The sequence below is a fragment of the Notolepis coatsorum genome (assembly GCF_963971535.1).
Source record: "Notolepis coatsorum genome assembly, chromosome: 8".
Classification (NCBI taxonomy): Eukaryota; Metazoa; Chordata; class Actinopteri; order Aulopiformes; family Paralepididae; genus Notolepis; species Notolepis coatsorum.
The window spans coordinates 15,332,129-15,359,378 of record NC_140172.1 but is presented as its reverse complement, the minus strand read 5'-3'; the positions used below and the strand labels follow the sequence as shown (position 1 = coordinate 15,359,378).

Below are 27,250 nucleotides of genomic sequence, written 5' to 3'. Positions count from 1 at the left end.
ACCAGGGGTCTCATAAACACAGACACGGTATGTTTCTTCATAAGCACAAACAGTCCCTCAGAGGTATTCTGTGCACAGAACATTTAGAAAATGATGTGTGATATTCCACAGTTCAAAATAAAATATTTCCAATGTGAAATATAATACATTGGCAATTATTTAAGCATTACATCACACGCAGGAGTGGTTTGTGACCAATAAACCATGCCTAGGGGTGGTTGTTAGGCCCGAGGCGCAGCCGAGGGTCGTTAGACCCCCCTAGGCATGGTTTATTGGTCACAAATCACGACTGCACGTGGTGTAAAGCTTTTATACAACTGCCAGATTCATCCAACCTTATTTCTATACAATAAACACACATTAATCGAAGATTTATTGAAAAAACCATCCGCCAGAAAAAGTAGTTCCCACAACTCCATGTGGAAGCAGCTTGAAGTGCATCCAACCAAACTAACACATCCAACTGTGTATTATTGGAATGATTGAGAGAAGTTGCCTCATGTGGAAGCAGCTTGAAGTGCATCCAACCAACTAACACATCCAACTGTGTATTATTGGAATGATTGATTGAAAATTTATTAAAACGTTTTCTTTGCCCTATAGGAAAAAAACGTTTTCTTCGCCCTATTTTTTTATTTATTTCTTTTAGCCTAAACTTAACCAGTTGGAAACCAGGGGTACAGTAATAAAATTAGCAATCAACCAATCAATCAATTCAATAGACCATGCTCACTTAAAACAGCGCTGCTTCTCTCTCAGTCTGACTCCCCCGCTGTTGCAGACAGGAGTGTGTGTGTGTGTGTGTGCGTGTGTGTGTGTGTGTGTGTGTGTGTGTGTGTGTGTGTGTCACAGTGTGTGTCACAGTGTGTGTGTGTGCGTGTGTGTGTGTATGTGTGTGTGTGTGTGTGTGTGTGTGTGTGTGTATGTGTGTGTTTGTGGGTACGCCAGCGTCGGACAGTGTGAGAGAGAACGCTGCAGTCGGAAAGTAGGAAGGAAGAAATTTAAATCAATCAATTAATCTATCAATCAATCCGCGATTTTTCTTTTGTTCTAGATTGAGTCAAGACCCATCAATTACATCATCCAACATTGTTTAAAATACTAACACATTCCCCTTGACAGAATCGCTTCATATTTAGTCGTTATGGTGCTTTCAACATAACCATTTCATGTCCGCGATCCTGTTTTCTCCCGGAGTGAGCCGGGGAGGGTTATGTGATTTGGTTGTGGGCGGGTCCTGAGCCCAGGACCGTGGATTGTTACCAATAAAGACGTGTGAATGGCCAATCAGAATCGAGAAATTTGCATGCCGTTGTATAATGTCAATTATCAAAGCTAAATTAAGTGTGTAAAAAAAAAGAAAAAAAATACTTTTCTTTGTATTATTCACTACAGTATGAGCCACCTAGATCACAAGACTCGTCTGTATTGTTCCGATCTGCTCTGTCAAGCTTTTACCAGAGGTGTCTTACATTTCTTACATCCTCCCAGTGGGCTTAATTATTTTATTAACTATTTTGGATTAAGTATGGATTAAGGTTGACTAATAATACAATGTTAAGTGATTATGACTCTGGGGGAAATATCACTCTGCTTCAACTGGGAACACAGTTTTAAATAGATTTTTTAATTTCAGTTTCTCCTAGAGGTCTCTAACAGAAATGCCCTAATAAATCTGAGCCCTAATAAATAATTACTGCTTGGATAAATGTACCTCCTCAATACCTTGACATCTCATTAGTCAATAATATGGCCATACTATATCGAGTAAAAAGCTGTCAAATCTGCTCCATACAAAAGAATAAAGACTAGAATCACTTTCACCATCATTAGTCCGCAGAAACCTTGGTTCTAGCGTGTGTCAATCAAACTAGGTTGTCAATCAAAGCTGCCATGGGGGAGGGACAAAGTGGGACAGCCTTGAGAGAGAGAGGCACACCTGAAACCAGCCCATTCAACAACAACGGTAGTTCTAGTGATATCATTGAAATCTTCTTAAAAAACAATGATTTTCAAGCCATTGTTTGACACTAAAGGCCAAAATAGACTTCCACATAGTTTCTTTACCTGCGGTGGTTCTGCTCAGTGGTGCGTTGGTCATGGGACGGGGTGGCGCGCCATTCCACCAGGTCTGTGAGCAGGAGCACGCGCACGCACACACGTGCACACAAGAACGCGCTGCACTCGACTCATGCGCCAACTCGCCAAGTACCCACCTGGCCACGTTGCACAACAATAGCTCAGGTCGTCAGGTGTGTTCAAATACGTCCTCGGATACATTCACACAAAACTGGTGAATGAAATGTGTTCCATTCCTAGAGGCAATTAGGCACTGTCTTTATCCTGCGTGCACGCGAGGGAACAGTTCTGCTCATGCGCGGTAGCGTGCGCACGCGCCGTCATTAAAACACAGTGCGACCAGGTATGAAATCACCGACGCACCACTGGTTGCACTTGCAGGGATGTGAGTGTTCATAGTTCACCTCTGCACAGGGTTACATTTGGGGAGAGGTGCACGTCGTACTGCAGCGCCTCCAGTGGAGCCCGGGCGGCACGTTCACGTTGCAGTATAAATTACACTTGACGCCCCGGTGCCACGACAGTATCACTGGGCCGAGGACAATGGCATACGCACACTGGCAGCACAATGTCTTGGAAACAGAACAATAGCTGACACACATGAAATATTCACACGTTTCTCTTCCTTCCCTTTGACAAAGCGATTGTTCTCCAGTCAAAGCCCGTCGGGGCTCGTAGGACACATTACACACTCATTCACTCAGACAGACGTTGTTTTCTGCTCTCTGTGCTTGTAAGTAAAGACTACAGAAACAACACCCTGTCGTTTGTACATCAACGTCAACCAGAGAGAAAAGAAGTATGGCAAGGGGAAGAAAGAGAAGAGGGGAAATAAAATGAGGTGAAAATATTATAACAAAACACTGGCTGAGGCGGCTGGGTGGGTGGCGCAGCGGACATTGTTGCGCTCGTCACCAACACAAGAGACACCGGGTTCGAATCCGGCTGTCGGCGTTGCCTCCGGCTTGGGCCGGCCGTCATACTGGCTCAATTGGCAGAGTCAGCGGGTGGGAAGTCGAAGGGTGGTAATCTGGACGTTGTGGACAGCGACTCCTACAGGTCGGTCAGGGCGCCTGCACAGCAGAGACAGGAAATGGCGGGGGTAGTAGTGTGAGCCTCCCACACGGTGAGAGTCCGCGCTGGCAGGTGAAAAGATGCGACAGGCTGCCTCCTCGTGTATCGGAGGGGACACGTGATGCAAGGCTTCTATCCTCCCTACAACCGGCCAGTGGGGGGCATATGCAAGCAATGTTCAAGACAGGGGAGGGAAGAATTGGCACAGTGGAATTGGGATGGGAGAAAAATAGAAAAAGAGGAGAAAAAGTTTTTAAAATTTTTTTAAATAAAAAACACTGGCTGCATATCAATATTCCTGTTTTATTCGGGGTACTTGAGCATGTCTGTCAGTCTGTGAATTGGCTCGTGTAAAATGCCATATCCCTTTTACAATATGCAGGGTAAGCTCATATCATTCCTATGAGAAACCTGAATATGATCGCTGGGTAATAGCTGGGATACTGAATCTTATCCAGTTTGCTATTGGGTGTAATGGTCTGTGTGAGTTCCGTTCCCATGGTAATGCTGTTTACTCATGTATACGGGCATATTGGTAATGGGGATATGACTCGCTGACAGGCTAGACATATTGCAGTCACAAGGCAAAAATTAACAATGCTAAATTACTTTCACAGTGTAGGCACAGTGCTGGTTCAAGCCATCCGATTCAAAACCCCAATCCTTGAATCACTGTGGGGGTATATTCACATTCATTTTTTAAAAGTTTGACCTAATCTATTTGGAATGTTCTTAACCTCATTGTAAGTCATTATATTTTATGCTGTCATGCTGTATTTACAGTTTTTTCTTTGTGTATCAAGAGCTTACAATCAGCTAAATGATCTCGGCAACAATTAACAATCACAGACCCACTGGGGGCTGTCTGCGGGCGTCTGCAAATACATGAAGAACCATTTAAGATAAGATAAGATAAGATAAGATATTCCTTTATTGATCCCCTTGGGGAAATTCAGGCATCATAGCAGCATGGGGGGGAGGGGGGGGGGGTACAGGTAGTAAAACAACACAGTATACAGGTAGTAAAAAACAACAAAGGCAGTGTAAACAATTTTATCAATATGGTCAATATAATTTACTATCTGACTAGCTGAGGAATATTCACATTATTCACAGTGTTAGAGATTTATTCTGGTATGTTTAACATCTGTTCAGCAATTCCCCAGGTCATTTACCATGGTAAATAACATATACTGTATATAGGGAGGTGTCGTCTGACGTCACTTTAGTTTCCCGCGCGCTCCACCCGTACAGGGGTTTATCATTTGGAAAATGTATTATCGGCTGCTATTGTAATAATTCTGCCTCATGAACATTGGCAAGCTTTCCATTTTTGCACAAAATGTGTTCCCTTCTATCACTAACATTATTGTTTAAGCATTTTTGGTTGAAATAAAGTTAGTTCTATAAGGTTGTTTAATTTGTCGTAAAAAAATACCTACACTTACCAGTCGTTCAGTGCCGTCGCCGTCAGCAGCACCAGAGAGACGTGTAGTTCCTCAGTGAACGAAAACATAAACGTTGTTATTTTGCTACCTTTACGATTAATTGCGCATTTTTTCATGTTGAGCTATAGATTGAGGATGAATACACACAGAAAGGTACACCGTGCCAATGTCCATGCTTTATTTGTTTTAAACAAGACAATTTAGAAATGTGTCCATTGGAAATACATTGCGATTTCAAGAGGGGTGGACCGTGCGGGAAACAACAATGAAGTAACCACTACACCTCCCTCTAGACCAGGAAGTAACCACTACACCTCCCTATAGACCAGGAAGTAACCACTACACCTCCCTATAGACCAGGAAGTAACCACTACACCTCCCTATAGACCAGGAAGTAACCACTACACCTCCCTATAGACCAGGAAGTAACCACTACACCTCCCTATAGACCAGGAAGTAACCACTACACCTCCCTATAGACCAGGAAGTAACCACTACACCTCCCTATAGACCAGTAAGTAACCACTACACCTCCCTATAGACCAGGAAGTAACCACTACGCCTCCCTATACACAGCATTGACCCACAGGCAGGATGCTAGTTAGCACAATGCCATAGCTGAAGTAAACGCAGACGTACCAATCAAGGTGGTGACTCAAAGTCCTCCGCATGCCTTGCTGAACAACATAAGCTGTCGGTCCTCAGTGTTACAATAGGGAGCATTTTAATGGCACCACTAAAGGTTAGATATTCATTGAGTCATCGCACCGTTCTGCCAGTTCCCTGTAATTAACAGCGTGTGGTGGTGTTGAAGACACAATAATACGTCTCTCCACAAGAAGCAGTCTTTGTGGAACCTGGGTTGAAAAAGAAAGCACTCAGGAGATTCTGCGGGGGTGGCCATAACGTTTACTCGTGATGGGAAAAAATCGGCACGATAGACTGAGAGAGAAACCCAGAAATTCTCATTGCAGATTGTGTGCAAGAGACCGCAGCAAAAATATGTTGTCGAAGTGATGATGAAGTTGTCCAGAGACCAAGAATGTGCACAACAACACACACACAGACCCATGTGCTTTCATAATGTGACCTTCAATGAATGTTGAACCTGGGGAGAGGAGCAGGGCGGCGTGTGTGGAAGCATTTGATAAAGGGAAGCTGGTCTGTGACAGTTGAAATGTCACCGGAGAAAGGATGTGATTGGACGGCGAGAGAATGAGTGAGGTGAACTGGTTTGTTGTCGGGCCAACAGGAAGCGTGTCCTGTCGTAGGTGGTGACGTTGTAGTCATGTGAATACTCAAACTGCCTTCAAGGTTCCTATATTATGAAGGTTTGGTCACAGAAGTAAATAACTACTGGTGCGCTGACTATGACCAGTGTTCTCATTTACTTAAGTACAATCCCAAGTGGTTGCTGACCAGGTCCCGTATTCTTAAGCATCCCAGGACTTCTGGTCTAGTGTAAGATGGGATAGTCCCGTGTTGAGAGGCACACCGCTTCCTCCTCCAAAAGTGTACAATTTAAGAATGCATTTTCCCAGTTTAGATTTAGCTAAATCTTACTGTTTAAGTTGTAAATGTGCAACAGAGCCACAGTGAAACCAAATAAAGACAAAATTGCTAAAGCTAACAGCAACCCAACCACTGACACTATGGCTGCTATCAATTGGCAGAGAGAGAGAGAGAGAGAGAGAGAGAGAGAGAGAGAGAGAGAGAGAGAGAGAGAGAGAGAGAGAGAGAGAGAGAGAGAGAGAGAGAGAGAGAGAGAGAGAGAGAGAGAGAGAGAGAGAGAGAGAGAGAGAGAGAGAGAGAGAGAGAGAGAGAGAGAGAGAGAGAGAGAGAGAGAGAGAGAGAGAGAGAGAGAGAGAGAGAGAGAGAGAGAGAGAGAGAGAGAGAGAGAGAGAGAGAGAGAGACTCAAACGAAGGTGGACCGAACGAGACCCAAATACAAAATGTGGAACATCAGTGTTCAGGCCAGGTCACTCAGTGATTCGGATCATAGGTGTTCAAGAGGGTATGGAAGAGGACGACCCTACAGACTTGGTTTAGACATGTATACCAAGGGGGGGGGGGGCACAGGGTCAGTTTAAAGACAGTGGCAACAGGTCGCCATCCTCGTCAACAGGGACACGCCGTGCCACCGGGTCTGTGAGCAGAAGCACGCGCGGGCACACAGACTGATGCGCTGCACACAGACTGATGCGCCAACTCGTCGTCATTAAAACACAGTGCAACCAGGTATGAAATCACCAACGCACCACTGCTTGTCAAACTTGTCCGGCAGCGTGGCCACATGAGTAGAGCTCCGGACTCGGAAGATCACCGGTTCAAGCCCCAGTCGCGTGAATACTTTCCCCAAGGTGGTTGTCCTTCCGCGTTCGGTTTGCGCGGCCTGATTGGCCACTGACGCTTCTCTCAGCGCCCAATCGCGTTGCGCCTAGCTTTCAGTTCCACAGCCCAAGTCCTTCCGTTCCACAGCCCATTTCCTCGTATTGTTTTCATCTCTCTATATGAACGTAGCCCGTTTTCATCTCTCTATATTAACGTAGCCCATTTCCTCGTATTGTTTTCATCTCTCTATATTAACGTAACGCGCTATTCATATCAATCGACATCACATCAATAGTTAGTATATTGATGCACGGCGGTAGCAGAATAGTGATGCACGGCGGTCGTAGTTAGTGCATTGATGTGCTAGTTAGTTAGTATATTGATGCACGGCGGTAGCGAGTTAGTTGATAGTTAGTAGTATATTGATGCAGGTAGGTAGCTGATGTGACGGACTTGTGGAAGTGAGAGAAGTTCTGAAAGTTAGGAGCGAGCGTTAGGAGTAACGCGATTGGGCGTTGAGAGAAGCGTCAGTGGCCAATCAGGCCGCGTAAACCGAACGCGGAAGGACAACCACCTTGGGGAAAGTATTCACGCGCCCCGGTCAAGGCTGCTGTCGGAAAGTGGTGTTGTTGTCCAGCAGGGGGCGCTCTGTCCTCTGGACTAGTCAGTAACAATGCCCCTGTTATGGTGATGGGGACACCGTATAGCTGCGAGTGTGAGCTGAGACGCTAAACCGAGGTCCTGACTGAATCTCGAATGCTGGCGACACACACATTATAATGATGCAGGGGGGGGGGGGGGGGACTTCAATTGTGTTATGGATGCTTCACTGGATAAACAATTGTCAAGGTCATAAATCTAGCAATTTATTGTATATTGTTTATAAACATACCGTGTTTGAGCCAATCAGCAATACCAACTGACATTTACATTTAGTCATTTAGCTGACACTTTTATCCAAAGCGACTTACAAGTTCTGTACGATAAGGAAGGGTACAACTCTTTCAGCTAAGTAACAATGTTCGTCAAACAGTGCTGAACTGAGTCACGTGACTAAGTTGCCCCTACCTGCGTGAGCTGCTGCACTAAAGAAGTACGACGTGGCTCTATGGAGAAACCACGACACTCCCCTGAGTAAAAGTAGTTTCAAACTAAAACGGCTGGATGTCATTTAGCCAAATCAGCACGGCTGTGAGTGTGAGTCTTTCACCTTTCACATATCTAGCTTTGGCATGGATTGATTGTTTAGATCGCTAGCATGGCTAACAAATGCAAATAATATTGTAGTCTGCCCCGTTGTTCTGACCAGGATTGTGTTCTTTTTGCCCCCTTGATGCGCGCAATCACTGAGTCTGACGTGGACGAGAAACACGTCTATTGAACCCTACCACCAGGAATTATAATTTATACTGACTCCAGTTCATAAATCCCATTCTAGGATTGATTCTAGCCAGTGTTTAGTCGTGCTGTGGCCTGCCTGGCACACAGTGAGCGTCTCCATTGTGTTTAGAACCTGGCCGAACCTGGGACTGTTGTATCATCGTGGTTTAGCTCATGTACCACAGTTGTTGGTGATGTGAATTATGAAAGGTTGCCTAGCAACCAGAGAGTTTACAAGAAACGCAATGGTTAGCCCCATGGCTAGTTAGCCCCAGCCAGGCTGAACATAGCTAATGGAGACCAGGCATTCGACTTTAGACTGGTCTGTCTGTGTGGTGACCACACAATACCACAATACAGTGCATCTTGATAAGTGACCATGCTCCCATGCTCTCCTGAAATGATACAGGAGATGTGGATGATTCAGTATTAGGGGTGTAACGATGCATCGATTAATCGAAATGCATCGATTCTAATGTGGCGATTCAACTGCATCGATTTGAAAATGTTAGAATCGATTATAATCTAAATTAATCAAAAAATATATATATATTTTTTTTTGTGTGTATTGTTTTTATTGACCTATAGTCCATTCATGCTGAGTGAATCAGTTCCCCCAGCCACATTTGTGTATTCAAATTTTTTTGGGGAATTAACTGATGTATCGAAAATGTATCGAATCGAATCGTAGTCAAATGAAGAGATTTCATGATGCATTGAATCGTTTCCTGAATAATCGTAATCGAAATGAATCGTTGTGAGGTCGCATCGTTACACCCCTAATCAGTATTGTGGGAATCTATCGAAGCAGTGCTTAGAGGTTAGTGGAGTCGGATGAATCGGTGTCTCAGCTAGAATAATGTTCATACAAATCCTTGGCAGATCCCCACACATCGAATTCTATAGCCTTCCTTCCAACGAGACGAGTACAATATAATTATATCCGCTCGGGTTAGTAAGCAGATGGCCAGAATTAAGCAGATGCAATTTGAAATAGGAGACAAGCCTCAGAAATTGTTGGCATGACGGATGAGACGGACACAAGTCTCTCAGTCGATACTGAGAATAAGACATGTCCTTAGGCTTAGTGACCATAAAGAAATAAAAGCACGTTTTATGGAATTCTATTCAAAATTGTATGAGTCAGAGGCTGTCGGGTGGCGTAGCGGAGATTGCCCTCGTCACCAATGCAAGAGGCTGCAGTCTCGACTCCCGGAGTCAGCATTGCCTGCGGCTTGGGCCGATCGTCATACTAACTCGTTTGGCTGAGTTAGCAGGAGGGAAGTCGTGGGTGGTAATCTGGCGTTGTGGACAGATTCAATAATAATAATAATAATAGATCAAATTTCTATAGCGCCTTTCATAGAACCCAAGGTCGCTTCACAATCAGGACAAAAAATAGGGCTAGGGAAGTATGGGGGGGGAAAGGGGGATGAGGGCAGGTAAGGGATAATGGATAATGGACCTAATCTAATCTAAACTAACTGATGGGGACCAGATTCAGGTCTGGACAGGTCAGGTCTGGGTGCCTGCTCAGCGAAAGGCAGGAAGTGGTGAAGGCAGCGTGACCTCCCACGCGTTACACTTCACCAATGAGAGTCCTCGCTGTGAAAAGAGAGCCACTGGCTGTCTCCGCATGTGTCAGAGGAAGCATGTGGTGGACTTCAGGGTTCCCTTGTACCGACCAGTAGGGGGAACATGTGCACAACGACCAGGTAGGGGAGGGGGGGAATTGGCATAACGACTAAATTGGGATGGGGAGAAAAGCATCGAAAATCAGGCGGAGAAAAAGAGGATAAAAGAATTTAAATAAAAAAAGTCAAATGGTAATTTCTCTCTGAACCGAGCCTGCCTCATCTTACAAGTGAAGCAGTAGTGGAACTACTAGACAAACATCTCTATCAAAGATAATAGAAGCAATTAAGGAATTCCTTGGCCCTGACAGGGTTACTATAAGAGTGTTTCTCTAAGGAATTGTCTCCACTACTGTTGCGTACGATTAAACATGCTGCATCAACTGGCTCAACTGCCTCAAATGCTTTATAATGCAAATATTTTATTCATTTTTAAAAAGGGAATAAATATCTATTTCATCGTGGTTTTACAACACTCTGACCCAAAATCTTTTATTATGATGACATATTGGGAGTTATGAATAGTTGCACTGTGGATTCAACACAGAATAGGCCTATATAATTTTATGCAGGAAAATATGTGGGTGTATGACAAGCAAGTACCTGCAAGTGTTCTTTTTGTTTTTAACTGACAAATATGTCTCAAAATGACCTGGAGATCAGATATTTTCTCAGGTTATAAAAGTTGATAATGCCTCAAAGTACGCCACTCTGAGGCGGCTAGGAGTGATTTCCTGCTCTGTCTGCTCTGAGACACTTGGTAAATACTGCACCAGGCCTTTTCGTCCTTAAGGCCCTGGCTCTCCTCCGGGAAATCATATCTAAACTCCACCCGTGCAGTAACCCGATCAAAGGCAGTGGGGGTGAAACTGCGAAATGCAAATCCGTTCCATTCATTCTGGCAACTAAGATTAGATGTGATTTTAAGATGAGAAGAACTTTATTTTCCCCGAGGGGGAATTGCATTGTTGTCGGCAGCACTCCGTGGCAATGATGTTGAAATTTTTTTTATAATGAAATGATAAACGTTAAGAGATAAAACACAGGTTCTTAGCAAATGTGCAAGAGTGAATTATATTCCATTTTACAGGTTAACATGTCTTAAACAGGGCAGAATAAATAATAGTGTACATACAGAAATATATGCTCATGACTAATCTAATATGAATTAGTGGAACAGTCTGGAGTTAGAGCTAAAACAGAGTACAAACTTAAATCAGTTTAAAAAGATGTACAAGCGGTCAGGTGGCGTAGCGGAGATTGTGCTCACCAATGCAAGTAAGAGGCTGCGGTCTCGACTCCCGGAGAGTCAGCATTGCCTTGGCTTGGGCTGATTGCTATACTAACTCGTTTGGCTGAGTTAGGGGGAGGGGAGCCGTGGGTGGGTCCTGGGCGTTGTGGACAGCGACCCCTACAGTTCGGTCGGGGTGCCTGCACAGCGAGGGTAGGATGTGGAGAAAGGTAGTGTGACCTTCCACACGTTACACTCTCCCAGTGAGAATCTGCGCTGCCAGGCTGGCTGCCGGCTGGCTGCACATGTGTCGGAGGAAAGCATGTGACAGTCTCCGACCTCCCGGACCAACAGTAGGGGGGGGGGGGGGTGCGCAACAACCAGGAAGGGGGTTGGGAATTGGCATAACGACTAACAGTGGGATGGGAGAACAAATCGGAAAAAGGATGGGGGAAAAAGATAATAATAAAAAAAAAAAAAAGTAACATCTTTCTTAAATAGGTATCTGGAAGAGGAAGTGTGTTGATTGGGAGTATGTGTAAGATGTAAATAAAAAATTTAAGAAATGATGTATATCATATGGTATTTATTTAGTATATTATATATATTATATACTACATATTTATAGGTATATTTATATAAATGTATTTATATATACATGTATTGGATTATATAGAGATACAGCGTTTATACATATAATTAACAATAGATTAAATTATCATTTGTGATGGTTAAAAAGGGGTAGGAATAGAAAAAAAAAAGTGTATACTTCTTCCTACTCCTTTTCCGAACAGGGTAAACTATGATTTGTCTATCTGTTTCACTTTTGTTGTCTTTTTTTATTATCTTTTGTATGTGAAATGAACATTATTATATATATACTTGGTCGAAATTAAAGTCTTTCATTCATTCAATGTACCAGTTCATGCACATGAGATGTGTGAGCGAGCAGCAAGGATACATGATCCTCCCATGATGAGCTACAAGAGAGCGTGTCACATCATATAGGGTCCTGCTGCCTAGAGAACATATCATGTGACCACCTGGAACAGATGGATCCCGGCTCCTCACAGCAGCACGTCGAGGTGCCCTTTAGCAAGGCACTTAACCCCCAACTGCTCCCGATGAGCAGGTTGGCATCTTGCATGGTTGCCTCTGTCGTCGGGTGTGAGTGAATTGGTGAACGTGAGGCAAAAGTTGCAAAGCGCTTTGGATAAAAGTACTATACAGTATAAGTCCATTTACCATTTACATGTACAGTAACTGTATATCTATATATCCGTTTTTGGGGGTGTGGAGTTTGGGGGTGGGGGTTTGGGGGTGTGGAGTTTGGGGGTGGGGGTGTGGAGTTTGGGGGTGGGGGTTTGGGGGTGGGGGTGTGGAGTTTGGGGGTGGGGGTGTGGCATTCGCTGGTTTCCTCGTGGTGGCGGGGTCGCCGGGACCGGGGGAGATGGGGCGGCCTGCGGGGGTGGCATCCCCATGAGTGGCACACAAGCTGTTTGTGTTTTCCTTCAGTCATGACGTGCTTTATCAGGGGGGGGGGTGTCTTAGATGGGGATGTGGTTGGGGATTGATGTGTGGGGTGTTTGAGGGACTGGCTGTTCGACGGGGGGTTCACATGCCTTCCAGCAACACTGTACTTATTGTACTTATTTTATGCATATCCTTATGTCTGCACGTTTACGTTGCACTACGTTTACCTGTCTGTACAGTATGTCTGCAATTGTTGCATTGCATTGTTTTTATTCTGTCAACTGTGTGCTGATTTTATGCCTATGTAACATGTTCATTTTATACTAATTGCTGTGGGGCACTCTGGACTGCGGTAATGTGTGAAAAATGCTATATAGATAGTTATTAATATGTATGCTTATTATTATATTGTAAAAGATGTATGCATTGAAATGTTTGTAAAGTCTCAACGACATTTAAAATGACGGTGACCTCAATTGTCCTTTTGAGAATAAATAAAGGTTTGAATGAATTATAGAGTAAGGTACTTTACTCTAAAAGAAAACGATTTTCACCACATTTTCTGAAGGCGAGGAGAAAGGCTTGTTAACAGTCGACCTCCTCTTCTCTCTTCCCTTCCCTCCTCTCTTCCCTCCAGGCCATGAAGGTGGTGTCCAAGAGGCGACTTATGAAGCAATGTGGATTCCCACGTAAGTCTATTCTGTTCTGCTGGGCAGTTTGCTGTATATGGGTACTTGGAAATACATTTTATTGTTTTTTTTCCTACTCTTAATTATGAAAAGAAAGTGTAAAAGTAGGCTAGGATTACATGACATGGCTTCCATTTGTCATCATGGGGTTTAAAAAGAGAGTCCTGAGAGTAAAAACATATAAAGGACTTGATTGGTAGATTGGTGGACCATAGGGAATGGTCTCGTTAACTCATTTTATGAGAAAAACCAAACAAGAGGAAGTGAATTGTTTAGTAAGGTTTTGGTTGTTGTGGTGGTCTGCAGGTCGTCCGCCGCCTCGAGGCCCCAAAGCAGCCCAAGGAGAGCAGCCCAAAGTCCTGGGGCCCCTGGAGAGGGTCTACCAAGAGATCGCCATCCTCAAGAAACTGGACCACCTCAACATCGTTAAACTGGTCGAGGTGAGAGTTGTTGTTTGTTTTGTGACTGTGCAAGAAGACAAACAACGCATATGCAGTTTCTAGCAGTCAATATTTAGGTTCCAACCAGTGAATCACGTTCAGTTTCAGCTTATTTATTTATTTTGCAGGGACACTGCACATGAATCAAAATCAACATTTCTGTCAATGTGGCAGTTTTAGCCGGCGGGATCGTAGACTCGTGACCTACACTAGACAAACTGGATCTATGATCTGACAGTGGGAGTGGGATGGAAAACCTGAGTAGATCCGCTGTTGGGTTGATGAACGGATGGAAGGCAGCTGTGCAGGCTGAGGAGGTGAAGTGGATGAACCATGATGAGTAGGGAACAGGAAGATGAGAGAGAGAGAGAGAGAGAGAGAGAGAGCGTGGGAGGGGAACTGGAGGTTTGGCAGGAGTGGAGGAGACGATGAGGGCTACACAGTGGAGGGGAGATGATCAAGGCTAGAGTTAGGATCGCTAATTGTGAATACGTATTATGTAGAAACGAATATGAATGTAACCTGGAGAGATGGCTAGAGAGTGGGCCTGGGGTAGGACTATAATAATATAATAATAATAATAATAATAATAATAATAATAATAATAATAATAATAATAATAATAATAATAATAATAATAATAATAACTGGACTTTGAAGAAGTCTTTATTCATCATGCAGTGACACACACATGCAATGGGCGGCACACACACACAGGAACACACACATGCAATTGTTTTTTGGGTCGCCGATGCGAATGAGCTCTACGCTTAACCCATCCCGTCGTCCTTCCCCCCCCAAGGGCAGCCAGGAGCAGACATGGGCTGCGACGTGGGGCCACGCCCCGGGGACCAATCCAAGTGCTCCTGTCCGTCTTCGTCAGGGAATGCGACAGCGTTAGCGATCTGTTGTGCATGTTTTTCCATTGGGTTTATCTTATCGGGGGGGGGGGGGGGAACCCTTGCGAGCATACCCCACCTGCATACCCCACCTGGGTAACTGGCATAGCGGAAACCTGGTCCCCAAGCAGGAATCCACTACACCACCGTGCTGTGAGGAGACAGTGTTAACCACTACACCACCGTGCTGTGAGGAGACAGTGTTAACCACTACACTACCGTGCATATATGATGAATTGAAAATGGGGGACCCTGATGTAAACAAGACGAAAGTCTTTCTCTGGTCTGCATCCCCTTAACAATTGTATGTATTGAGCTGTACTGTACTGTACCCATTCTGCAATCTGTTAATAAACTTCTCAATCAATCAATCAATCAATCTGTGAGGAGACAGTGTTAACCACTACACCACCATGCTGTGAGGAGACAGTGTTAACCACTACACCACCGTGCTGTGAGGAGACAGTGTTAACCACTACACCACCATGCTGTGAGGAGACAGTGTTAACCACTACACCACCTCGCTGTGAGGAGACAGTGTTAACCACTACACCACCGTGCTGTGAGGAGACAGTGTTAACCACTACACCACTGTGCTGTGAGGAGACAGTGTTAACCACTACACCACCGTGCTGTGAGGAGACAGTGTTAACCACTACACCACCGTGCTGTGAGGAGACAGTGTTAACCACTACACCACCGTGCTGTGAGGAGACAGTGTTAACCACTACACCACCGTGCTGTGAGGAGACAGTGTTAACCACTACACCACCGTGCTGTGAGGAGACAGTGTTAACGACTACACCACCGTGCTGTGAGACAGTGTTAACCACTACACCACCGTGCTGTGAGACAGTGTTAACCACTACACCACCATGCTGTGAGGAGACAGTGTTAACCACTACACCACCGTGCTGTGAGGAGACAGTGTTAACCACTACACCACCATGCTGTGAGGAGACAGTGTTAACCACTACACCACCGTGCTGTGAGGCGACAGTGTTAACCACTACACCACCGTGCTGTGAGGAGACAGTGTTAACCACTACACCACCTGTGAGGAGACAGTGTTAACCACTACACCACCGTGCTGTGAGGAGACAGTGTTAACCACTACACCACCGTGCTGTGAGGAGACAGTGTTAACCACTACACCACCGTGCTGTGATGAGACAGTGTTAACCACTACACCACCGTGCTGTGAGGAGACAGTGTTCTGTATCGTTAGTGGCTTAGCTTGGCATCGCCTTCTGCACTATCTCGCGTACGTGCACGCGTACTGAATAAACCACAAATGTACCTCTAATACCAGTATTAGTCTGACCACACCCCTCATCAGCTTACCTTCATAAGCAGGTGTGTGGTCACCTGCTCTCCTCCTTCTCGCTTTCACCACAAGGAAGAGGTGCCTCGGTAGATCCCCACACTTGACACCATGATGGAAGAAATTGGATTAGGAACAGCTTGGGAAACAAGGATACGTTGACATCATATCTTTATTTTCTCTCTCACTATTTTCGAGAAAATACGGCGATATTGTCTTCGTACTGGAGTGTCTAGAAGATGATGATCATTCTACAAACCCTCCACCGGTTTTCGTATTGGGAGCACGCCGCTGCATGCTTCTCAACTGCAGTTCCTTGCTGTGTTTGTTGGGGTGAAACCTGTCAGGCCACAGCTGAACTGTCGGACATGCCGCTGTTGTGAGGAGCGGTGCGTTCCAGGTTGGGTGAGTAGTGTTTGCTGGCGGGCTCCACTTGTCTGTTAGTGCTATGGGGGCTACTAGACAAAGTTTATGGAAACCGGCCCCAGGCTAGGGTCCTTTGTTTAGCCGTCTAGGCGACAGAAGGCCTTGGTCTGGCGACCATTATAGTTTTAACTAGTGGGCCGCGACCATTGACACTGGTGATCCCTGTGTGTTCTGGACGAGTGGATTCTCTCTGTCACCGTGTTAAGACCCCATCTTTCATATCCAAATGAGAGTATTCCTTCACGAGGGGATATGTGCATGTAATGTGCGATAGCGGCAGATTCATGTTCAAAGTCAGCTATACAGGCCAGTTGGTACTGTGCTGATTCCGCCGGACGTGGTATTATCACCGTTGTGAAGCGGTGTTGACGTCTTGTTTTCTCTTTTTTCTTAAAAAGTGAGGAGGGTTCAGAACGGCGGCCTGTCTGGGTGAGTGTTATGTCATTGTTTACATGTTCATAGCTTACGGTTAGCCGGTCGGTGGCCTGGCGCGGGGTAGCTTGGCTTCTCGCGCGCCGCCGGGAGCTCGCTCCTGATCGCGTGCGTCGTAGATCGGCGTCTCGCGAGCGGAAGCAATAGCACCCGAACGGTTGGAGCAGCCGTTAGCTTGATGCTATTCTGTTGAACGTGCTTTGATTTTTAACATGTTTTACACTCTTGACCACGACGTCATCCTTGACAGGGGATGTTCGTCGACCCTGCCTGAGCCTAGACGGGGATTGCGTCAACAAAGAGGACTGTAGCGACTGGTGGAGCGGCGACGCTGCCCGGATCGAACAACACGGGACGGCTGTGTTCTACGGTGGCTTGTGACTGCACTTCGCTGATCTGCGTTCCGGGCAGGTACGGGGTTGGCCAGACCCCATAACACGTCTTCTGGTTTTACCTTGCTAAATGTATTGTGAATAACGGTGTTTTTTCCCAAAACGTGTGTTGTTGCAATGCATTTGAGATACGTTGCGGGTTGTGTGTGAGCTGTTTTGTCACTGGCAGTTAGCTTCTCCGTGCAGGTCGTGATGTATTGATCTGGTTGTTGTGTGAGAAACATCATGGTGTTTATGTGTACCGTGTACTCACTACTAAGGCAACTAACCTATGAAGCTATGCTTGGTGACGAGTGAGTAAAAGAATGTTCTTTCTCAGACTGTAATGACAATGAACAGTGAGTTCACACATTAACAGGTTTTCCTGTTTTAACTGGCCGTATTGAGGGTAAAATAGGAGGATTGTGTTTCCCCCCCCGGTTCCCTGGGGACTTTATCACCTCCTATCAGACATGTTGTGCATTAATTGTGTCTTTTGTGTGGTAGGGATACGATGTAACTCTCAGCTTGATTGCTGAGGTTGTGCTAAATCTGCTGGAGAAACTTATTTCCTAAAGGGAAATTGGTTTGGTTGCTGTCATGTGTGCTTAGCAAGGCCTGTGGTCGATACTAATCAAGAATGATGTATTCTCTCATTGTGAAAAAAACGGCGTTCCTCTGTTGAGTGTTTTTGCCATTTTTTGTAGGTGATGATGGGTTGTGTGTGTCATGTGACCTACAACTGGGTTGTACTGGCCACAGAAGCACATGTGTATGTTGGACCGGGGTTCTTAGAGCCCTCTCTATTCTGTGTTTTTCCTTAGTAAAAATCAGATAGCAGGTTAGCTCGTGCGCTGTGTGGAGCTGTGAAACGCTTCATAGAGCTGACTATGACTGTGTCATATTCTCTTTTTGTCGTTACGTCGTATCATGGGTGTGGGGTCGTAAAGGGGTGAACTGGTAACCTTTCCTCTCCCCATTGTTCTGTCGGTCAGGGGTACACCCCCTGTCCTTCAAGGTTCCCGTCACGTGGCGGTTCGGCACGTTACGGGGGGGGGGGGGGGGGGGGGGGAGGGAGTTCCTGGTCCCACGGCCTGGTATATTGGGCGTGTGCACCGCAGGAATTCCCCCGCCATAGAGTACGTCACCGTGCGCGTCTCTGTTGGTAGGACTTCCGTGTGCTGTTCAGGTCCATGTGATGGATCTGTTTTCAGGGGGGGTGGTCAGGGCTCCTCCTCACCAAGCGCCTACTCAGGCCTTCTGTGAGTTCGGACTCCTTCTTCCATGTGAGGAAGCCTCCATCAGAGTACAGAGCCTTCCTCCTCAGATTGTCAAAGTGAGTGGACCCTCTAGAAGGGTCCTTTTCTATTGTATGTATATTCGATTCAATTCGTTTATTGAGTGTGTATGGGTTCGGTGCCTCTTCCCCGGAGGCCCTAAAACCAGTTTTTTACATGGCTCAAGGTGCAATATATTCTTTTCAATCTGTACAGCTCGCGTGGGAAGTCTCTCTGGGGATCCCCGTCTCTTTCCTATGGGAGGGTGGTGGGATGTAAAAATGTGAACATTTTTTACCCCGGCTGTGTAGACTGGGATACATACTGTTGATGCTTCCTTCTTTCTATTCCAGAAGTGTTGGAGTTAGGGAGTGTCACACCCCTCTTGTCGTTCCCCTGGGCGCCTTGGGGATTCAATGACAGGTCTAAATAGCCTGTTCATTGATGGGGGTGTGTCCCGACGCACGTATAGTGCTAGCTCGCTGTAAACAGGCGATTGACTGGCACGCCTTAGTTGCTTGTGGTTGAAACAGCGTTTTTATAAAGCAACTGAGATGGGGGTTTTTCCTCTTCCGGCGACCACATCCCATGACCTGGGTGGGTTGTCGACGGATTCTCGTTCATGTCTGGGGGATGATGACGGGATGGATCTGAACATATGTAGTGGGGTCTCACGCCCTTGGGGTGGGCCGCCAGGCGCGGTTCGTCCCGACGTCTGGGTGGCGCCTTCTTTTCATGTTAAGATCAACACGCATATCTGCCCTTCTCCTGGAGTAGGCATGTCGGCGTGGTTAGGGCACGGGACTGGTTCTGGTCACGCTGGTCCAGATCAGTTGAACCCGTTGTCCGCCGGGGATGCAGATCTGCTGTTCTGGTACCCTGAGGGACTTGGGCTTTTTTCAGGGGGAAAAATGCCAGGTCGGTCTGGGTGTCACAGGGTTAAGCGCTATGGAGACCCTGGTTGGGTATGTTTTTACTCAGCACTGTCGTCATGGCTTACAGCCATGCCATTCTGTACGCGCTCGATCTCGTCGGATCTCGGCCGCTACACAGGTTGGTCCTGGTTAGTACTTGGTTGGGAGACCGCCGGGGAATACCGGGTACGGTGTGCTTAGGGGCTGGTTCTCCATTATTTTTCGCTCCTCTCTCACGCATGGCGGAGAGGGGCCTGTGGGGGTGGTTTTTTGACCTCCTCTGGTGACCCTGTGCTTCCCGTACCGCCAGGCCCGGTCCGAAGTGATGTTTGCGACCCGTAGGCCTGGGTTAACCCTTTTTGGAAACTGAAACACTTGTACTGCGGTATAGCCGGTGTATACCCGCAGGTGTGTTTTGGAGTTTTTTCTTGAGGGGTTATAGGAACAACCACCGCATTGGGTAACACCGAGGTGGTTGATTCCCTGGTGTGTTGGAGCAGTGTCAACTCCCGGGTTCACCGGTTGAGGGTGCCCCTGCACGTTCATGACGTCTGCCAATCGTGTCGGCCTTCTCTGCCTCGACCCCTCTGGGTGGGGGTTGTTAAATGGAGGCTTGGTCATGCAACACCGCCAGCTTACGCTCCTTCCGCCGGGGCGGCTGTGTTCAGCTGTCCCCTCTGGCGCCTGTCTCGTCCGCAGTCTCCAGGCTAGGGTTAACAGCCTGTTGCCTGGTTTTTCCCCGGTGCGCTGCCTGCTTCCGTTGGTTAACCTTTTTTGTGTGCTTACGGCCATGCTGACTGCCTATTCTGCAGGGTCAGTGTGCCAGGCGGTGTGCTATTGGGGGGACGGGGCCCGCTCGGCTTACGGCCATACCGACCTGAACACGCCCGGTCTCGTCCGATCTCGGAAGCTGGGCAGGTTCTGGCCTGGTTGGTTCCGCCTGGGAATACCAGGTGCAGTAACTGAGGGGCCTTTGTCCGAATACGCTGGCGATGTGGGGGGCGGGGCACTACGTGCCCACCTGGTGGGGTCTTGATGCTGGCATCATGGACTTCTCCGGGCCCCCATTCCAGGGAGTCCAGTCCTTTTGGTGGGTCTGGGTCTTCCTTCGTGCTCCGCTGCTACGGCCTTGCCACGGGGTTGGGTTTGCCCTTGACCCCGTGATTCTGGGGGCAGTAACGAGGTTGTTCCTCCGTTCGTTCCCGGGTGGCATGCGGGTTGTGCGTGTGTGTAGTCGTGGGGTCAAGCCACGGTCTGCTCACCCTGTGCGTTGAGTTGCTTGAGTGCCTCTTCGCACGGTCGGGTCCGTCGCCCTCCCGTGACGTCCCTAATAGGGGGGCTACCCTCCATTAGGGGGGGTCGGGGGGGCTCGGCCCTCCCTGTTCTGATGGTTTTGGGGGGCTGTCAGCGGGGTGTATTTGTCAGCCAAGTGGCTCCGCTTGGCCTCCCTTGTGCAGAAGGCGATGCCAAGCTAAGCCACTAACGATACAGAACGTTAGGTTATGACTATAACCAAGTTCTGTTAGTTAGGGGCGATGCTTGGCATCGGACGCCGCTGCAGCCCTTGTCCTCACCTTGTGGTGAAAGCTTGGGAAGGAGGAGAGCAGGTGACCACACACCTGCTTATGAAGGTAAGCTGATGAGGGGTGTGGTCAGACTAATACTGGTATTAGAGGTACATTTGTGGTTTATTCAGTACGCGTGCACGTACGCGAGATAGTGCAGAAGGCGATGCCAAGCATCGCCCCTAACTAACAGAACTTGGTTATAGTCATAACCTAACGTTAACCACTACACCACGTGCTGTGAGGAGACAGTGTTAACCACTACACCACCGTGCTGTGAGGAGACAGTGTTAACCACTACACCACCGTGCTGTGAGGAGACAGTGTTAACCACTACACCACAGTGCTGTGAGGAGACAGTGTTAACCACTACACCACCGTGCTGTGAGGAGACAGTGTTAACCACTACACCACCGTGCTGTGAGGAGACAGTGTTAACCACTACACCACCGTGCTGTGAGGTGACAGTGTTAACCACTACACCACCGTGCTGTGAGGCGACAGTATTAACCACTACACCACCGTGCTGTGAGGAGACAGTGTTAACCACTACACCACCGTGCTGTGAGGCGACAGTATTAACCACTACACCACCGTGCTGTGAGGAGACAGTGTTAACCACTACACCACCGTGCTGTGAGGAGACAGTGTTAACCACTACACCACCGTGCTGTGAGGAGACAGTGTTAACCACTACACCACCTGTGAGGAGACAGTGTTAACCGCTACACCACCATGCTGTGAGGAGACAGTGTTAACCACTACACCACCGTGCTGTGAGGAGACAGTGTTAACCACTACACCACCGTGCCGTGAGGAGACAGTGTTAACCACTACACCACCGTGCTGTGAGGAGACAGTGTTAACCACTACACCACCTTGCTGTGAGGAGACAGTGTTAACCACTACACCACCGTGCTGTGAGCAGACAGTGTTAACCACTACACCACCGTGCTGTGAGGAGACAGTGTTAACCACTACACCACCGTGCTGTGAGGAGACAGTGTTAACCACTACACCACCGTGCTGTGAGGAGACAGTGTTAACCACTACACCACCGTGCTGTGAGGAGACAGTACACCACCGTGCTGTGAGGAGACAGTGTTAACCCCTACACCACCGTGCTGTGAGGAGACAGTGTTAACCCCTACACCACCGTGCCTCCTAGGCTGGGGTTAGAGAAGAGCTCTAGCTCTAGCTTTCTACTCAGAGTTTCTACTCTTCCTGCTGACTTGTTGCACAGAACTTGCAATTCGCTTTGGAACTCAAACTTGGATATGCACAGACACACACACACACACACACACACACACACACACACACACACACACACACACACACACACACACACACACACACACACACACACACACACACACACACACACACACACACACACACACACACACATACACACACACACACACACACAGACTCCCTTTATTTCTCCTCTCTCCCCTGTCTCCGTTTCTGCTCTTCCCTCTCCCCCCCTATCATCCCTATTCCCTCACTTCACTCCATCACTCACTCTCTCTCTCTCTCTCTCTCTCTCTCTCTCTCTCTCTCTCTCTCTCTCTCTCTCTCATCGTGAGCCTATCTGACTAATGGGCAAATCAGTTCCTCCCCCCCCTCCCCCCCCCCCCCCCACCCGCCCCTTTCTGTACATCCATTTAGTGCAGCAGGGCTGTGCTGCGATGGGATCACATTCACTGACGGCCACAGAATCGGTTCCTACGGGACAGCTCAGTAAACTAATTAGGAAGAGAATGTTTTTGCCATCAGGATGGAACAATGTTGAAGGCCTGTGTTGAAAGGAGAAGATGGAACTCCACTGAAAGCGATGTGGCTGTTTGTCCTGTGGCCTAGCTGTGAGAGACAGTCCCACCGGTCTGCATGGATGGAGTTGTTGTGTTCAGTGCCCAGATCTGTTGCATTGGAACGCCCACTTCAGATTGCGCTGTATCATTTTGATTTGATTTAGATTTTATTACAGATCCCCATTAGCTGGTGCCATAGCAACCTATAGTCTTCCTGGGGTCCACACAAAAAAAATATACAAAAACAATTATTATTGCAAAACAAAATGATTAAAAGTCAGTACTCAACACACAATGCTAATGAAACTAACAATTAAGGCTACAATTACATGCAAGCACAGAAAAAAAAAAAAAAAAAAACTTTACAGTGTTAAATACAATTTAAGATTATTTTTAAAAAGTTAATCTACTGTAAATGCAGCAGACGTTTTGAGGCAGGTTATTCCAAAGAGTTAATAATGCTCTAAAAATAAAAGATCCTTAAAGCGTTGGTTTTAAAATGCATACATTCATATCTTTGGCGAAAAAGGCTGCAGTTAGAAGTAACGTTAGTGCTAATGGTTTGTAACTCTATTCACCTGACTGAACGTTTCTAAGCAACAAGGACACCCATGTTGTCTCTCTCTACTTCCTGTGAGCCTGTGACACTGTATTTAGAAAGGGACATATTATTATAGTCTTCTGTGGGTGTATCTGATGCGAGTAAGGATTTACTCAGACAACGGTAGACTCAGTTGACAAAGGTTTATCAGCTTACAACCCAGGAGAATTGGCTGGAGAGAGCCGGCGAGAGTCCCTGGCCGGGGGGGGGGGGGGGGGGGGGTCTCGTAACGGGCTTCCTGAGATAGGGGGACGCTGATCTATACAGGTCCTAGAAGATGTGTGTGTCTAGGGGAGAGAGACGATAATTGGATCGGGGGGGCATGGTTTGGGGGGGTTGAAGGTGAGAGACAAAAGGTGAATGGATGGGGGAGGTAATGTGATGGGGGGGGGGCGGGGGGGGTTTAAACATGGCTGGGGGATTGTTTGAGGGGATGAGGGGATTATTCTCTCACACTTCTCGTCTGTTTGATTGATTGATTGAAAACTTTATTAACAGATTGCAGAATGGGTACAATACAGTACAGCTCAATACACCAGAGAAAGGGGGGGGACACTGTACAACTGTACAAGCAAAACTGTACATTGGAATATTGACAACCATACTTGGTCATTTACTGTACATTGGAGGGGGTTGGGTTAGGACATTTACATGGGCCAGTTTCGAATTGCAGTCTCCCGTAGGTGTTCTTTGAGAGTGTTTTTTTTGAAAGTGGGTAATGATTCACATTCCTTTACAGCTTTGGGTAGGGTGTTCCACATTGATGTGGCATAATTGCGAAACGTGTTTAGTCCCTTGTTTGAGCCGAATCTGGGTTTAACATGAATTGTCTGTCAATTTTGAATGAAAAATGCCAAGCTCCTTGTTCTATTTCTTTACTGTTATTTGTGTCTTTGTTATAGATTCAATTTGATTCAAATTAGGGATGCCCCAATCACGTTTTTTGCCACCGATACCGATCACCGATCGTCTTGAGCCATATCGGCCGATACCGGTCCGATCGTTTTTGATAAAAAATATTATTTTTTACATTTTTTTAATTTTTTTTTAATTTTAATTTTATAAAATATATATATTATATAATTAGACTTGTACTTGTATTATCTGCGAGACATCGCCACCACGCAACAAGTCAAAATGCTCGCTATCTGCAAACAGCTCCACTGTCTGTGTGTACTCGAGTAGCCTCCAGCTACGGCCAGGATTCTCGGCGCTGCAGCTGGACCCTAGTATTGGTATAAATCACATTCAGCATGCCCTCAGCTCGAATACGCATCGAATCAATGTTATAAGACATTGATATCAGGAGCTATCTGTAGCTACTGCTAGATAACGTTAAGACAACGCCTCAGTGAACTATTTAGTTTAGAGCTAACGTGAGCTAACGTGAGCTACCGAGTCAACGGAGGTAACTTATCATGCACTCGACTATTGCTGGAGCATTTGTTGATATCAGCAGCTATCAGTAGCTAGCCAGCTAGATAATGTTAGACAATGCCTCATGTAGTCACTGGGTCATTTAGTTTAAACAGTAACGTTAGCTCGGTAGGTACTGGTAGCCAACGTTAGCTCACGTCGCATCATGCACCAGTCTATAGCAGACTGCGAGGCTCTTGTTTACATGAGTGCGGGAGGGGCTGGGGAGGAGGAGGCGCTGTACGCTGCTTAGCTCTGTGCGTCTGAGAGAGAAGTCAGCAGTGACTGTGAGATCTCCGCTAAGAATTGGATCATGTTTTTCGAAGCATTATCACCGATCACCGATCGCATATTTATACTGATTATCGGCCGATAACGATCGGTGGCCGATCGATCGGGGCATCCCTAATTCAAATGTATTGTCGGTATACGGCACAAGTACAGTACAACGAAGCATCCAACCAGAGTGTGAATGTAACAGTAAAGTGCAACAGCAATAATACAATGTACAGGTGATTAAACTGGGTACAAAATATACAAATGAGTACTACTGAGTGTTGTGCTGATATGATGTATGTACAGACTGTATTATATAAATAGAGACCGTATGACTACTACTTGCCAGCAGTGTAACTAGTAAGAGTAGGATATGTACAGATATAGATATAGTAAGGGACTGTGTGCAGGTCAGATATAAGTACAGACAGGTGAGGATAGTATATACACATCATGGAGGTGAAAAGGATAGTAATCCTGGTCAGAACAAAAGACTACAATATAGTTTGATTGATTGATTGAAAACTTTATTAACAGATTTCAGAATGGGTACAATACAGTACGGCTCAATACACACAATTGTTAAGGGGTTGCAGACCAGAGAAAGACTTTCGTCTTGTTTACATCAGGGTCCCCCATTTTCAATTCATAATGACATTAATGACATACACAACATACATGATATATATCATGACATTTCTGACATACATGACATACAGTACTGTTATATTTTCAGTTGCATTTGTTAGCCATGCTAGCGATCTAAACAATCAATCCATGCCAAAGCTAGACGTGTAAAAGGTGAAAGACTCACACTCACAGCCATGCTGACTTGGCTCAATGACATCCAGCCGTTTTTGGTTTCAAACTAATTTCAGGGGAGTGTCATGGTTTCTCCATAGAGCTCCATTATACTGTTAGTCAGGGGAGTGCCATGGTTTATCCATAGAGCTCCATTATACTGTTAGTCAGGGGAGTGCCATGGTTTCTCCATAGAGCTCCATTGTACTGTTAGTCAGGGGAGTGTCATGGTTTCTCCATAGAGCCCCATTGTACTGTTAGTCAGGGGAGTGTCATGGTTTCTCCATAGAGCTCCATTGTACTGTTAGTCAGGGGAGTGTCATGGTTTCTCCATAGAGCTCCATTGTACTGTTAGTCAGGGGAGTGTCATGGTTTCTCCATAGAGCTCCATTATACTGTTAGTCAGGGGAGTGTCATGGTTTCTCCATAGAGCTCCATTGTACTTTTAGTCAGGGGAGTGCCATGGTTTCTCCATAGAGCTCCATTATACTGTTAGTCAGGGGATTGTCATGGTTTCTCCATAGAGCTCCATTGTACTTTTAGTCAGGAGAGTGTCATGGTTTCTCCATAGAGCCCTATTGTACTGTTAGTCAGGGGAGTGTCATGGTTTCTCCATAGAGCTCCATTGTACTGTTAGTCAGGGGAGTGTCATGGTTTCTCCATAGAGCTCCATTGTACTGTTAGTCAGGGGAGTGTCATGGTTTCTCCATAGAGCTCCATTATACTTTTAGTCAGGGGAGTGTCATGGTTTCTCCATAGAGCTCCATTGTACTGTTAGTCAGGGGAGTGTCATGGTTTCTCCATAGAGCTCCATTATACTTTTAGTCAGGGGAGTGTCATGGTTTCTCCATAGAGCTCCATTGTACTTTTAGTCAGGAGAGTGTCATGGTTTCTCCATAGATCCCTGTTGTACCTTTTTAGCACCGCAGCTCAACGCAGGTAGGGGGGCAAGTTAACTCAGTCACGTGACTCAGTGGATGCTGATTGGCTCAAACACATTGTGTTTTTACGAACAAGAAACCCATCTACATGTACACGTCGACACAAGCTGGGACTGGTGGTATGGCTGAAACTAGGGATATCCGATATTATCGGCCTACCGATATTGGCATTCAAATGTAATATCGGAAATGATCGGTATCGGTTTAAAAAAATTATATATATATATATATATATTATAATATATATATATATATTTCTATTTTTACATTTATTTAACCTTTATTTACCCAGGCAAGCAAGTAAGAAAAAAATCTTGTTTTATTTATTGTGAAAAGTATGCATAATGTTGTGTTAATTCCACGACAAGATATATGTAATGTTAATGACCTGAAACCCGCACATATCGGTAT

The 27,250-nt window shown here is 46.2% G+C and overlaps 1 protein-coding gene across 1 annotated transcript in view; it reads left to right on the top strand.

The window, feature by feature from the left end:
- The window catches only part of camkk1a (calcium/calmodulin-dependent protein kinase kinase 1, alpha a), a 146,173-nt gene that overhangs the window by 14,510 nt on the left and 104,413 nt on the right, over positions 1-27,250 (top strand). The window contains exons 3-4 of the mRNA XM_084319663.1: positions 13,288-13,339; positions 13,646-13,779. Of these exons, the coding sequence (XP_084175789.1) occupies positions 13,291-13,339; positions 13,646-13,779 (183 nt within the window). The 5' untranslated portion in view covers positions 13,288-13,290. The remainder of the gene's footprint in view (positions 1-13,287; positions 13,340-13,645; positions 13,780-27,250) is intronic.